Source organism: Pristiophorus japonicus, chromosome 15 (genome assembly GCF_044704955.1).
Source record: "Pristiophorus japonicus isolate sPriJap1 chromosome 15, sPriJap1.hap1, whole genome shotgun sequence".
Lineage (NCBI taxonomy): Eukaryota > Metazoa > Chordata > Chondrichthyes > Pristiophoridae > Pristiophorus > Pristiophorus japonicus.
In genome coordinates, this window is record NC_091991.1 from 31673782 (window position 1) to 31689074 (window position 15293).

Consider the following 15293-nt stretch of genomic DNA (forward strand, 5'->3'; position numbering starts at 1 on the left):
TTTTAGTCAGTATATGGTGGTTCTGGATTTAGTTTTGGCGAATGAAGCTGAGCAGGTGGAAGGGGTATCAGTGGGAGAACACTTGGGGGCAAGTGACCATAATCAGTCAGATTCAAGGTAGTTATGGATAAGGACCAGGATAGACCAGGAATAAAAGTCCCAAATTGGGGAACAGCTAACTTTGCTAAGTTGAGAAGCGATTTGGCTACGATGGACTGGAAACACCTACTTGTTGGTAAATCGGTGTCAGAACAGTGGGAGGCATTCAAGGAGGAGATCCGGAGGGCTCAGGCCGAACATGTGCCCTTAAAGAAAAAGGGTGGGACTAACAATTCTAGAGCTCCCTGGATGTCTATGGACTTGCAGGGAAGGATAAAGAAAAAAAGGGAAGCTTATGTCATATATTGACAGCTAAATACTGAAGAATCTCTGGAAAGTTTAGAGGTAAAGGTAAAAAGGATATTAGAAATGCTAAGAGAGAGCATGAACAATTCTTGGCAAGTAAAATCAAGGAAAGCCCAAAGATGTTCTATAAATATATTAAGAGCAAGAGGATAACTAAAGAAAGGATAGGGCCTATTGGAGACCATGAGGGTAATCTTTGTGTGGAGGTAGAAGATGTTGGTATGGTTCTTAATGAATACTTTGCGTCTGTTTTCACAAAGGAAAGGGGCAATGCAGATAATGCTATCGAGAAGGAGTGTGAAATTCTGGATGAAATAAACATAGAGAGAGAGGAGGTATTAAAGGGTTTAGTGATTTTGAAAGTGGATAAGTCCCCAGGCCCAGATGAAATGCATCCCAGGCTGTTGAGCGAAGCAAATGAGGAAATAGCAGAGGCCTGGCCCATCATTTACCAGTCCTTTTTGGATTTGGGCATGGTGCCAGAGGATTGGAGAACTGCTAATGTGGTACCCTTTTTTAAGAAGGGAGAAAGGGATAGGTCGAGTAATTACAGGCCAGTCAGCCTAACCTCAGTGGTGGGAAAATTATTGGAAAAAATCCTGAAGGACAGGATAAATCTACATTTAGAAAGGCAAGGATTAATCAGCGACAGTCAGCACAGATCGGTTAAGGGAAGATTGTGTTTGACTAATGTAATTGAATTTTTCGAGGAGGTAACCAGGAGGGTCGATACGATGTAGTGTATATGTATGGACTTTAGCAAAGATTTTGATAAGGTAAAAGCACATGGGATCCAGGGCAAAGTGGCAAGTTGGATCCAAAATTGGCTTCGAGGTAGGAAGGAAAGAGTAATGGTTGATGGATGTTTTTGTGACTGGAAAGATGTTTCCAGTGATGTTCCACAGGGTTCAATACTGGGTCCCTTGCTTTTTGTGGCTTATGTTAATGATCTAAAATTGAATATAGGGGGTATGATTAAGAAGTTTGCAGATGACACTAAAATTGGCTGTGTGGTTGATACTGAAGAGGAACGTCATGGGCTGCAGGAGGATATCAATCTACAGGTCGGGTGGGCAGAGCAGTGGCAAATGGAATTTAATTCCAAGAAGTGTGAGGTTATGCACTTGGGAAGGGCTAATAACGAAAGAGAATACACATTAAATGGTCGGATACTGAGAAGTGCAGATGAACAAAGGGACCTTGGAGTGCTTGTCCACAGATCCCGAAAGGTAACAGGCCAGGTGGATAAGGTGTTTAAGAAGGCTTACAGGATGGTTGCCTTTATTGGCCGAGGCGTAGAATACAAGAGCAGGGAGGTTATGCTTGAATTGTATAATACACTGGTTAGGCCACAACTGGAATACTGCGTGCAGTTCTGGTGGCCATATTATAGGAAGGACGTGATTGCACTAGAGAGGGTGCAGAGGAGATTTACGAGGATGCTGCCTGGAATGGAGAATCTTAGTTATGAGGACAGATTGGATAGACTGTGTTTGTTCTCCTTGGAACAGAGGAGGCTGAGAGGAGACCTAATTGAGGTGTATAAAATTTTGAGGGGCCTGAATATAGTGGATAGTAAGGGCCTATTAACCTTGGTGGAAGTGTCAATTACAAGGGAGCATAGGTTTAAGGTGGTTGGTGGAAGGTTTAGAGGAGATTTGAGGGGAAGCTTCTTCACGCAAAGGTTTGTGGGACTCTGGAACTCACTGCTTGGAAAGGTGGTAGAGGCAGAAACCCTCACCACATTTAAAAGGTGCTTGGATGGACACTTGAGGCACCTGCAGGGTTACAGACCTAGAGCTGGTAAGTGGGATTAGACTGGATAGCCTCCTGTTGGCTGACGCAGGTACAATGGTAAGTACTTCAGGGAATCTAATACGGCCAGAGTGATGATCTGGACTAGTTTCGATTGCCTGGATGGGTCAGAGAGGAATTTTCCCAGACTTTTTTCCCCAACTGGCCTGGGTTTTTATCTTTTTTTGGCCTCTCCCAGGAGATCGTATGGCTCCAGGTAGGGTGGAGTGTAAAATGTTGCGATGCATGGTGTATCGCAGCTGTGGGGGACGGACTGGTTGGGCCGGATACTCTTTACCTGTCCACCATTGTTCAATGTTCATAGGTTTATATGTAACCTTCAAGGCTGCTGACCGAGGACCATGTGGCTCTTTGTCGGCCAGCGTGGACACAATGGGCCGAAATGGCCTCCTTCTGCGCTGTTACTTTCTGTTTCTATGACCAAAAGCTTGGTCAAAAAGGTAGGTTTTAAGGAGCATCTCAAAGGAGGAAAAAGAGGTGGAGAGGCGGAGTTCCAGAGCTTTGGGCCGAGGCAACAGAAGGCACGGCCACCAATGGTTATAATCAGGGATGCTCAAGAGGGCAGAATTTGAGGAAGGGATGGGGTGGGGTTGTGGGGCTGGAGGAGATTAGAGATAGGGAGGGGTGAGGCCATGGAGTAATTTGAAAACCAGGATGAGCATTTTGAAATCCAAGGCGTTGCTTAACCGGGCGCCAATGTAGGTCAGCGAGCACAGGGGTGATGGGTGAGCGGGACTTGGTGCGAGTTAGGGCACGGGCAGCGAGCACAGGGGTGATGGGTGAGCGGGACTTGGTGTGAGTTAGGGCACGGGGTGATGGATGAGCGGGACGGTGTGAGTTCGGGCACGGGCAGCGAGCACAGGGGTGATGGGTGAGCGGGACTTGGTGTGAGTTCGGACACGGGCAGCGAGCACAGGGGTGATGGGTGAGCGGGACGGTGCGAGTTCGGACACGGGCAGCGAGCACAGGGGTGATGGGTGAGCGGGACGGTGTGAGTTCGGACACGGGCAGCCGTATTTTGAGTCACCTGATCCAAATTGATTGCAAACTCTCTTATGTGGTCCTTTTAATAATAATCAAGTGCACATCAAGGCCATAAGTCTCCCAATTTAGCAAATAAATCAGTGCATCAAAATGTGATCCGACTCTAAATTTGAACTGTAGAATCCTAAGCAAGGGCCACTTACTGCATCCGGTTTGAATGAAGAGTGTTACTACCATTTTAGAATAAAAATGTGATGGAAAATCGAAGGCAATTAGGCTTGAAGCAAACTATTTTCAATTGTGCCCTTTAGACCTGAAAGTCATTTTATGTTGGGATATTTGTTTAATTTTCACATCTGGCTCTAGCTTGGCTTGGGCCCAAGGTACAAGTTAGTGATTTGTTTATCTTAGTAAATGGCTCATCTCCTGTGACCCATTCATATGTATTTATACATGTACATGCATAAGTATTTTTAAATAGCATTATTAGTCACCACTTTGTCCGAGATTCTGTTTGAGCCCATAGCTATTGGAAAATATTTAGACATTTAAATGATGCTAATGCTTTCTATAAAATGTTGATTTTACAGAGCATTTAAGAACACAAGAACATAAGAAATAGGAGCAGGAGCATTCAATGATATCATGCCTGATCTGATCATGGACTCAGCTCCACTTCCCTGCCCGCTCCCCATAACCCTGTGGGAGTGAGTGTGTTACAATATCTGGGGTTGAAAACCTGATGAAGAAAGAAAACTTTGCATTTGTGTAGTGCCTTTCATAGCCTCGAGAAATTCCAAAGCGCTTTACAGCCAGTGAAGTACTTTTGAAGTGTAGTCACTATTGTAATTTAGCAGCCAATTTGTGCACAACAAGCTCCCACAAACAGCAATATGATAATGACCAGATAATCTGTTTTCGGATGTTTGTTGAGGGCTAAATATTTAACAGCAGGTAGAACTCGCCTGCTCGACTTTGGAATAGTGCCATGGGATTTTTTACGTCCACCTGAGAAAGCAGACGGGGCCTCAGTTTAACATCTCATGAAAGACGGCACCTCCGACAGTGCAGCACTCCCTCGGTATGGCACTAGACTGTCGGCCTGGATTTTTGCGCTCAAATCCCTGGAGTGAGGCTTGAACCCACGACCTTCTGATTCGGAGGCGAGAGTGCTACCTCCTGAGCCACAACTTCGGTGGTAAACCTGTGGGGGCCGCGGAAGATATTTTAACTAATAAACTCGCAAAGGTCATCAATATTGACGTGTGGTTGAATTGGTCTGTGTCGGTTGGGCAGCAGCAATTCGTTCAGTGAGGAAGCTCGCTCTTGTTGTAAATGATTAAATGCCTTTTCTGTGAGTCTGAAGTGAGCAGATTTAGAGGCTGAGACCATAGCCTTTAAATAAAAGTGCAAGAGTTTTTTTTTAATATCCTGACAACGCTTTGTACCAACTAGTTTATTACTGGATCGTATGCAAGAGGATCATGACATGCAGAGTAAACTATTTGTACCTCTTAGTGACATGGTAACAGGAGGCACCATTTGTAAACTGAATGGGTTTGAAGTGCTGACTCAACTTCTTCAGCTCACACCTCTGACCACTCGCCACCCACACTTCTGTTTCACACTCTCTCTCCTTACACCTGACTCACTCTATGTATCACCCTGAGCCTCTCTCTGCCTCTCTCTCTCTCTCTCTCTCTCTCTCTGCCTCTCTGCCTCTCTCTCTGACTCTGACTCTTTCTCTCTCTCTCTCTCTGCCTCTCTCTCTGCCTCTCTCTCTGCGCCCCTCTCTCTCTCTCTCTGCCTCTCTCTCTCTCTCTCTGCGCCCCTCTCTTCCTCTCTCTGCCTCTCTCTCTCCGAAGCTTCTCTTTACAAATGTGAGTTCTGTGCTTGTAGCCAGAAAGACACTGGATAGAAATTTGTTACAGAATACAGATGCAGCACAGATAGAGGTCATTCGGCCCATCATGCTTATACCGGCTCTTTGGTCGAGCTATTCAATTAATCCCATTCCCATTTCTGTCCCGTAGCCAATGTTGTATCCACGCTGCCACTGTCCCTTTTAATCCCACGGGTTTTAATTTTGCTAACAAGTCTATTATATGTCAAATGCCTTTTGAAAGTCCATATACACAACATCAACCATATACACAACAGTGTGGAGAACTCCCGTGCACCAGTTTGAATAGTGTTATGGGATTTTTTCTGTCCATCTGAGAGAGCAGACGGGGCCTCAGTTTAATGCCTCATCTGAAAGACGGCACCTCCGACAGTGCAGCACTCCCTCAACACTTCACTGGGAGTGTCAGCCTAGATTTATGTGCTCGAGTCTCTGGAGTGGGACTTGAATCCGCAACCTTCTGACTCCGAGGCGAGGGTACTGCCTACTGAGCCACAGCTGATGCCTTCAATGAATGATAATGTATTCTTAATTAAAAAAAACTATTACTAAATGCATCCAGTAGACATTTCCCTTCTAAAATGGCAAAGCCAGTTATTCAGCTGGTGCTTGAGGTGGAGGTTTTACATTCCATCAATTCCTCCCTTCTAGTGACTGTAATGGTTATGAAGGTAATATTTATATGGATTGTCATTAAATAGAAAATCTCAAAGCTAGCTTAAATTGTGAACTTGGGGAAAACCCAAAAGAATGAGGATTGGCTTGTTGATACTTGAATGTGCTGGTGTATAAAATGATTCCTACATTACAACAGTAACTACACTTCCAAAGTACTTCATTGGCTGTAAGGTGCTTTGGGTCATCCTGAAGTTGTGAAAGGCACTATAGAAATAAAAACATAAGAATTAGGAGCAGGAGAAGCCCATTCAGCCCCTCGAGTCTGCTCCGCCATTCAATACGATCATGGCTGACCTTCTACCTCAACTCCACCTTCCCACATTATCCCTATATCCCTATATCCCTATATCCCTTGGCTCACTTAGTATCCAAAAATCTATCAATCTCTGTCTTCAATGTACCTAATGACTCAGCATCCATAGCCCTCTGGGGTAGAGAGTTTCATAGATTCTTTTAAGTGAAGAAATTTTTCTTCATCTCAGTCCTAAATGGCCGACCCCTTATTCTGAGGCTGTGACCCCTGGTTCTAGACTCCCCAACCAGGGGAAACATCTACCCTGTCAAGCCCCTTAATAATTTTATACATTTCAATGAGATCACCTCTCATTCTTCTAAACTCTTGGGAATATAGGCCTAGTCTACTCAATCTCTCCTCGTAGGACAATCCTCCCCCCATCCCAGGAATCGGTTTGTTGCACTCCCTCTAAGGCAAATATATCCTTCCTTCGGTAAGGAGACCAAAACTGTACACAATACTCCAGGTGTGGTCTCACCAAAACCCTATATAATTGCAGTAAAACAGAAAGAATACAAGGTCCTCCTTCTTCCTTTCTGTTTGAAGTGATGGTTTCCTCACCTGCTATTTGTCACCGTCGCAGGTCATGAAGACGTACCACATGTACCACACCGAAAGCATCAGTGCGGAGAGCAAGCTGAAAGAGGCTGAGAAGCAGGAGGAGAAGCAGATCGGGAGAGACCCTGTCTTCAGCATCCGGCTGGAAGAAAAGCACCAGCGGCGAAGCTCAGTGAAGAAGATCGAGAAAATGAAAGAGAAGGTAGGAGAGTGCCAAACTGTTGGGGTGAGTGGGGGCAAGGAGAGGCGGGGGGGTGGGGGGAGTGAAACACAACCATACTCGAGGCCCTTAAATGGAATGTGCTCCTCTCTGATCAGTGCAATGCTGCGGCTCAGCAGTGTTAAAGATGAAAATCTCACCTCAGTGTTTGAGTCTTGGCCCATGTGCTCAACAGCCCTTGTGTACTATCCATCATTGCTGTTTGGCTGATGGTTTTAAATACGAGGACCCAGAATTTGCGAAGTGACAGCACTCGCCGTTGACCTCGAAGACAGCTGCCCACAACGATTTAGCAATCTCTGTGGTGTTAACCTAAGCTTTTGCGACATTAAGTTGATTGTAGCGCTGTCAATAGGGGATCCCTAGCGTGCTGCAGCAGTGATGTCATCAAGCTAGCTAAGCAGCCAGTCATATTGAAGAATTCTCAGACAGCAAACCAGGAAATAAAAGGCACTGATTATCAATTTACTTTTTAACATTTTAATAGAGAGCGAAATAAAGATTGGGGCATACATATAGGGTTAAGGTAGAAGCTGAAAATTCTAACCAAACTTTAACAAAAATGTTAAAATATATTTGTTGTTTTATAAATCTAATAATTTTTATCATGATGGAGAAATTTGATGTTCCACAAATATAAAATGAGTTTTTCAGGGCCAGAACAGTTGTTCAGCAGTCAATAAACCATTAAAACCCCAGTTACGCCCAAACAAGGCTCAACTTTTTATGAGGTGTTTAACAGCGATATTAGAACAGGAACGCTGAAGTTTCGCTGACTGCTGGCTTGGGGGGGGCGGGGGGGGGGGGGGGTCCACAATGCAGCTTGTGTCGGAGCAGTGAATATCTGACCGCAACTTCAGGATTTCCATGTTTATCGGCACACGCGCTAAATCCTGAAGTTCCAGTCCATTTCAGAGGGACAATGACGGCGAACGTTGACAGTTTGTTCACATTACCATCGCGAAATCCAGGCCAACGCAGCCAAAAATTCATTTGAATTAACCATTAGCACTGACCTAAGCACACACCCACTCTCTTCAAATCGTCTGGATTTTTGCGGGGGTGGGGGAGGGGGGTCCCTAATTTTTTTTCCAAATTTGAGGAAATGTTCCCCTCTTGATTGTTCCCCTAATCCCTCGTTTTCAGCCATGTTGTGATCTCACTAGACAACACACTTCCTGAGTTTCAGCACGTCACAGAAGTGCAACCCCCCCCCCACCTCTCCCACCCCACGTTACGGAGGCTGACGCAAGACATTCGAGCTTGCATTGTCCCACTGCCTTGGCACAGTGCGATGATCCTCCGCTCTAACGTGCTGTCCAACATTTTAACTTCTGTTCCAGTTGCTTCTGTGCTGCCAGAGAATTGCAAGCCTGGCCTCCATTTTGAGGCGCGCACCGACAGGAATGGAGCTGCAACTCACTCACTGACCAGTGTACCAGCCCTCCTCCCAGTAATTCTAAAGCTGTGGACTGCCTTGACAAGTGAAAGCCAGTGGGGGAGAAATTGGGGTTGTTTGCTCCTCCCATTAGCCGGGGGCACAAATAGCTTTTCGGCCGGGTGCGGCGGCGTTAACGGCTCCCGTGCAATTCCACGTGGGTTTAGCGATGGCGGTAACCGCTAGCGCTCCGCCGGCGGTGACGCAGTCAACACTGTGCGCAGCGACCCGTTTTTTGCCCCGGAGCAAATATTCGGTATCGGCCCTGAAGCTGTGCCAGGCGGCTGGCTGCTCGTCGGGCGCTGGTTAACGGGGAAATGGCGTGTGTGTGAATAAAAACAAAATTGTCCTACTTGCTTGCCGCGGCCCACTTTGTCCGTGTTGCGATCTGGTAGCCCGTCGCTCCGGTTGAGTGGTGGGCCGATGAGACAGCACCCGGCACCCCGCTCCCCGGCGGTCCAGGTCGGCACGCCGCAGAGTCTGCAGCTTGGCCCTCCCCTTTAATGACGGGGAGGGCCCCTCTTGCGTGGCAGCTCCCAGTGCGTAGCGCTGAGCCCCTCTGACTTCACTCTCGCCCTGTTAGCGCTCCAGAGAGGAAGTGGAGTGCCCTTTTTTTTATGCTCCACTTCCTCTTTGGGGGCGGTATCCCCAATTTCGCGAGTGGGGCGGGACTTCCGTGCCTGGCGCAGGAAGTCCTGCATCGCGGATGTTGCCGCTCCCAAATGGGCGCTACACAATTTCCCGGCCAATATTTGAGCTGAGGTCCTTGTTCTGGGCAACATTATGTGTTTTGTTTTTCCAGAGCCTTCTGTAGTGATTTTGTGCACAGATCCTGGGATGCACATGTTGCAGTTCCATCGCCTCTGCCCCCTCTCCTGTGAATTCACTGCCCTCCTGTCCTCCGTAAACCATCCTTCCATATAACTTGAATGTGCACTTGAAGTGCCGTAACCTACAGGGCCACGGACCAAGAGCTGGAAAGTGGGATTAGGCTGTGTAGCTCTTTGTCGGACACGATGGGCTGAAATGGCCTCCTTCCGTGCTGTAAATTTCTATGATTCTATGACCTTTCTTCTGCATTCACCTCTAGGAAAAAAAACATCTTCCCCCAAGGTACTTGCACTTTCACGTTACTAACTATCTAGCCTTTGGCCATTCATTTGCTATAATATTTCTACAGTAATTGATCTGCTCGGCTGCTTCCTCACGTCTGATGATCTTGTTCTCAGCAAAATGCTGCTCTCACCCGTCCTGGTCATTGCCCCTGATATGGCCACCACTCTCACTCCCTGACGTCTAAAGGCTGCAGATTTGAGCATATTTGGTGCACAACTAGTTTAGCCATCCATCACCAGACTTGGCTGGACCACAATAGCTGTCTGGCCTTGCTATCCTCTGCCAAAAGCAGCTTGTATTCCAGGATTATCCTGGAGAACAAAAATGAACCCCTGGCTTCCTTTCTTCACCATTAACCGTTTTCTTCAACCCCTTTCCCTGTCCCCCTCCCCCGTCTCCCCCCTCCAACGACCCCTCCCCCGTCTCCCCCCCTCCAACGGCGACTCCCCCCTCCAACGGCGTCTCCCCCCTCCAACGACGTCTCGCCTCTCCCCCCTCCAAAGGCCCCTCCCCCGTCTCCCCCTCCAACGGCCCCTCCCCCCTCCAACAGCCCCTCCCTCCTCTAACGGCCCCTCCCCCCTCCAACGGCGTCTCGCCCCTCCCCCCGTCTCCCCCCTCCAAAGGCCCCTCCAATGGCCCCTCCCCCTCCAACAGCCCCTCCCTCCTCTCCCCCCTCCAACGACCCCTCCCCCGTCTCCCCCCTCCAACGGCGTCTCCCCCCTCCAACAGCCCCTCCCCCCGTCTCCCCCTCCAACGGCGTCTCCCCCCTCCAACGGCCCCTCCCCCGTCTCCCCCTCTAACGGCCCCTCCCCCGTCTCCCCCTCTAACGGCCTCTCCCCCCTCCAACGGCCCCTCCCCCCTCCAACAGCCCCCCTCCACAACTCCCCCCCCCCACCACAACCCCTCCTTCTCCCCGCCCCCCACCACTCCAACAACAATGCCAAGGAGCTCATGGAACTTTTTGTCACTAACATTGATTATCCATTCAGCTCCCTCCTGATATTTCTCCCTCTCCCTCTTACCCACAAAGCCGAGCTCCACCCCCCAGACACCCCCCACCCCCCCCCCCCCCCCCATGTCCGAGCATTGAAGTGTCTTGTCTACTTTCTCTCCCATCTTCCCTCATGCTCTCTGTAAGCTCAACTTATCCAAAAGACCCCGCTTCCTGCTCTCTTAACCCACGTCTCTGGTATGATAGCATAGTGGTTATGGTACTGACTAGTAAGCCAGCCTGGACTAATGATCTGGGCAGGAGTTCAAATCCCATCACAGCAGCTGGGGAATTTAAATTCAGTTAGTTACATTTAAAATGGAATAGAAAGCTAGTATCAGTAATGGTGACCAGGAAACTGTCTTAAAAGCCCATCTGGTTCACTGATGTCCTTCAGGGAATGAAATCTGCTGCCCTTATCTGGTCTGGCCTATATGTGGTTGACTCTTAAGGACCTACCAAGTAACTCAGTTTTATACAGCGGCTCACCATCAGTTTGAGGGCAGTATGGACGTGCAACAAATGCTCGCTTTGCCAGCGACACCCACATCCCGTGAATGAATAATTTTTTTCTAAATTACCACTGAACTGGCCCCCTTGCTAACTGATATTGTAAATGCTTCCTTCTCTTCAGGAGCTCTCCCACTCCCTTATGGAATCTCCATGATCAACTCCCTCCTCATAAAACTCTCCTTCAATACCTCTGTCCTTGGAATCTCCAACCTCCCTTTCCTCTCCCTCATGCTTGTCCGTGCTAACCTACATTGACTCCTGTTCCCACTCCTAACCTCCCCCCCCCCCCCCTCCCCCTCCATTTAAAATTCTCATCCTTGTGTTTAAATCCCTTCATGACCTCACCCCCACCCCCACCACAGCCCTTTGAAAGCTCTTTCAATGCCAATCCCTCAGAACTCGCTGACCCTCTGCGTCCGGATCGCCTTCAGCCCACCCATGGTGGCGTGCCTTCGGCTGCCTGGGTTCCATGATCTGGAATTCCTTCCCTTAAACCCCTCCAACCATGTCGCCTCCCTGTCTTCCCTTTGGGACCCTCCATGGAACCCACCTCTGACACAATTTTTGGTCACCCCTCCCAGTATTTCCTTCCTTTGACTTGGCATCCATTTTGTTGACTACTCCCAATGTGGACATTTTTCTGCGTTGACAGCTTGATGTATAAATGCCAGCGGTCGGGTCTGCGTCCTTTAAATACTTGCAGTTCTACCTCTGTCTCCAGTAGTGAAGGGAGGGGAGTATTAGGTTTGGTCCAAAATGCCTCGGCAACAGTTGCTGGTCAATTTTGCCAAATGCACGTCACCGGCAGAGGCCTCGCTCGCGGGCCTTGTATATTGGAAAATCATGGGCCTGCTGCCCCCAATAGGTGCAGCTTCTAGGCTAGGCTCTCCGCTGGGGCAGCATGTACTTGGAAAAATGAGACTCCATAGTGTCCGATTGCAGTAGCGACTGGCGAAAATGTATTGTTCATTCTGTAGCCAATGTTTGTGTGTGTCTTTGACGTACGAACCATTTATTAACTTTGAGCCTTTCCGTTTACCCGTTTTCTTTTTGTGTGTGGGGTAGCGTCAAGCCAAATACTCCGAGAATAAGCTGAAGTCCATCAAGGCACGAAATGAATACCTGTTGACACTGGAGGCCAGCAATAATTCTGTCTTCAAGTATTACATCCATGACCTATCAGATGTAATTGATGTAAGTACATGCAAGAAAGAATTTAGGGAAACTGAGATTATTTGGGTTTGATGTGTGTGGCTTAAACTATCAAATATATTTTAAGCCTTATACAGTACGAATGACTGGGAGGTGGGGGAGGCGATCGAGAGGGATGGGGCAGCTGGGGGGGGGAGGGGGAGGGGGTGGTGGGGGAGGTGGCCGGGGAGTGGGCGGTGGGGGACAGGAGGCAATCGGGAGGGAGGGGGCAGCCGGGCGAGATGGAGGGGTCGGCAGGGGAGGTGGGTGGCGATTGGAAGAAGGGGGGAGGGGCGCCTGGAAAGGTGGGGGTGGGGGGAGAGGTGATCGGGAGGGAAGGGGCAGCCAGGTGCCTACACAGTCAACGGTGGCCTGACTTGAGTACCTCAAATAGTGGCCATTTCTTGGACGTGAAGCTTGACGGCGAGTGTTGGCGGGCTATTCAACCATGAAAATCATCACAGTTTGAGCCGGACACCTGACTTGCTAAGTTGATGCATCACCTCGGGCAATGTTGAGCCATGAAGAGTAGACCTCAGATTGTTTTTTTTTCATTCTTCCTTGACTCCTCTCTTGATGCACGGAGCTACAGGCATCACGTGCTCTCTGGTATCTCACCCATGTAGCTGTTAACGTGGGGCTGTGTGTGTGTGTGGCGGGCTGTGTGTGTGTGTGGCGGGCTGTGTGTGTGTGTGTGTGTGTGTGTGTGTGTGTGTGTGGCTGTCACGGGAGGCATGACGGCTGATCCTGGCCTCGTCCCCTCCACCTGCGCATACTATCCAAAAGGCTACCAGTCGTGTTGCTGAGTGAATTGAGGACCCTTCAGTCCTTTGCTTAACTCGAGTGGTCGGGTGTAAGCTGACAAGTGAGCTCGTAGTCCCAGCCGCGGTGTTGAGGAGCCATGCTGAATATGTCACTCCTGCAACTCCCATGGGGGCTTATGAAGCAATATTGGTGGAGGAAGCCTTAACAGTTTGATGCCGTGACTGACAATGGTTGTGTGAGAAGGAGCACTGGAGGGATATCGAAGAGCAGCTAATCACTCGACAAGCGCAAGCACCTCTTTCATTTCTTGCAAGCTCTTGTATTCAACCGCCTATTTTTGTTGAGCAGGTCATTGAATGTTCGAAGCAGCTTTGCTTCCCATTCAGTTTTGTGTTTGTTGGACACGTTACACCAGCACAATATAATAATACAGGTTGAATCTCCCTTATCTGGAACCCTTGGCACCTGGATAAAGGATCTTTCCGGACAAGGGATGGTCACGATAAATTGGATGGTACAGGTACTGAGCAAGGGGATATCGGGGCTGGGAGTGCGGCAGAGGGATCATGGGGGGGGGGAAGGGGCAACAGTGAATCGTAGGGTCAGGCCAGCGATTGCGGGAGTCGGCAGCGAGGAAGGACTTCAATTTGTTCATGTTGGAGTTCTGCGCATGCGCCACCTGGTGGCCGGGAATGGTTCTGGACGAGGGATGGTTCCGGATAAGGGAGTTCTGGATAAGGGAGGTTCAACCTGTATAGTGATCACAACTTCACAAAGGGCATTTTGCTGTTATCAAGTACAATGAAAATATTTGGTACCATTACCCATGATTGCTGCTGTTTGCAGTAGGTCTGAGTTTAGTCTAGGAAAGAAAGTTTTGCATTTCTAGAGTGCCTTTCACAACCACATGACATCCTTAAAACGCTTTACAGCCAATGAAGTAATTTTTGAAGTGTAGTCGCTGTCGTAATGCAGGAAACGCAGCAGCCAGTTTGCGCACAGCAAGCTCCCACAAACTGCAACGTGATCATGACCAAATGATGTTGATTGAGGAGTAAATATTGGCCAGGGCACCGGGGATAATTCCCCTGCTCCTCTTCAAAATAGTTTGACAAAATTGGTTTGACGTCTCATCCGAAAGACAGCACCTCTGACAGTGCAGCACTGCACTGGAGTGTCAGTCTAGATTTTGAGCTCAAGTCTCCAGTGAAAAGAAATTGTTTGCAGCATAAGTCAGTGTTTGAGGTCAGATTTTACGGCACCCAGCTCCTCTCAACAATCTCCATAATTCAATCGGGGTATTTTTACAGTTTTTTTTGTGTGCACCCATCTGCAAGGACTTAACAAATTGCCCGCAGTTCGCCAGATCCAAGTGACGGAATAATGTGAAGTCATTTTAAACACAAAACAACGTGTATAAATAGCACTAATCCAGATCTGTCTTTAAACTGGCTCCAAACTGTTGACGCACACTTTTTGTTTTACACAGTAGCATTTCTGAAGCGTCACATTAATTGCGATCGGAGCCAAGGTTCACAGCGCACAGTCAGGCAGAATGGAAACATCATGATAGCAGCTCCACTATCAATAGGAGCTCTGTGTTCTGAAAAGCTCATGAAAGAGGCGATTGTGTCTTTTGGAAATAAATCTCTCCTAAAAATGATGGACAGCAAATTGATGTCCTATTAAAAATGAGCATGTTGTCTTAAAGTTGCAGAACTCGATTTCTCAAAGAAGGTCGAGGGGATGAACTAATCTCAATGCTTAAAATGTTAACGGGATTTGTCAGGGTTAGATACAGAGAAACAATTTCCCCTGGTGGGGAGAATCAAGAACGAGGGGACAGAATCTCAAAATTAGTTCTAGGCCAGTCAGGAGGGAAATCGGGAAGTGCTTTTACACACGCAAAGGTTAGTGGAAAGCTGGAATTCTCTTTTCCCCCCCCCCCCCCCCCTCCCCCAGTGGCTGTGGATTCTGAGACAATCGGAACTTTAAAGTCCGAGATCGATAGGTAAGAGTATTATGGGATGTGGAGCTTATACTTAAGGCAGGTAAATGGAGATGAGGTATAGATCAGCCACGGTCTAATTGAATGGTGGAGCAGGCTCGAGGGACTGAATGGCCCACTCCTGTTCCACTGAAGCTGTTCACTGGAAAGCTTTGACCGCTCCCCCACCCCCCTGCCCATCCCTTGCACAAACACTGTCTGAAAGGGTGATGGAAGCAGATTCAATAGTGACTTTCAAAGGGGAATCGGATAAATACTTGAATAGGAGAAATTTGCAGGGCAATGGGGAAAGAGCGGGGGCAGGGGAGTGGGCCGATGGGCCGAATGGCCTCCTTCTGTACAGTAAAATTCTATGAACGCCTTTGCTGTATTAGTTTGTTATTGGGATCTTAATAAAGACACTGCTTCTGTGC

At 48.3% G+C, this 15293-nt stretch overlaps 1 protein-coding gene across 2 annotated transcripts in view; it reads left to right on the top strand.

Annotated features, from left to right (window-relative positions):
- Positions 1-15293, top strand: part of srgap1a (SLIT-ROBO Rho GTPase activating protein 1a) — a 289071-nt gene that overhangs the window by 193435 nt on the left and 80343 nt on the right. For both annotated transcript variants that reach the window (XM_070900273.1, XM_070900274.1), the window contains exons 5-6: positions 6664-6840; positions 11982-12110. In XM_070900273.1, coding sequence (XP_070756374.1) covers positions 6664-6840; positions 11982-12110 — 306 coding nt within the window. The remainder of the gene's footprint in view (positions 1-6663; positions 6841-11981; positions 12111-15293) is intronic.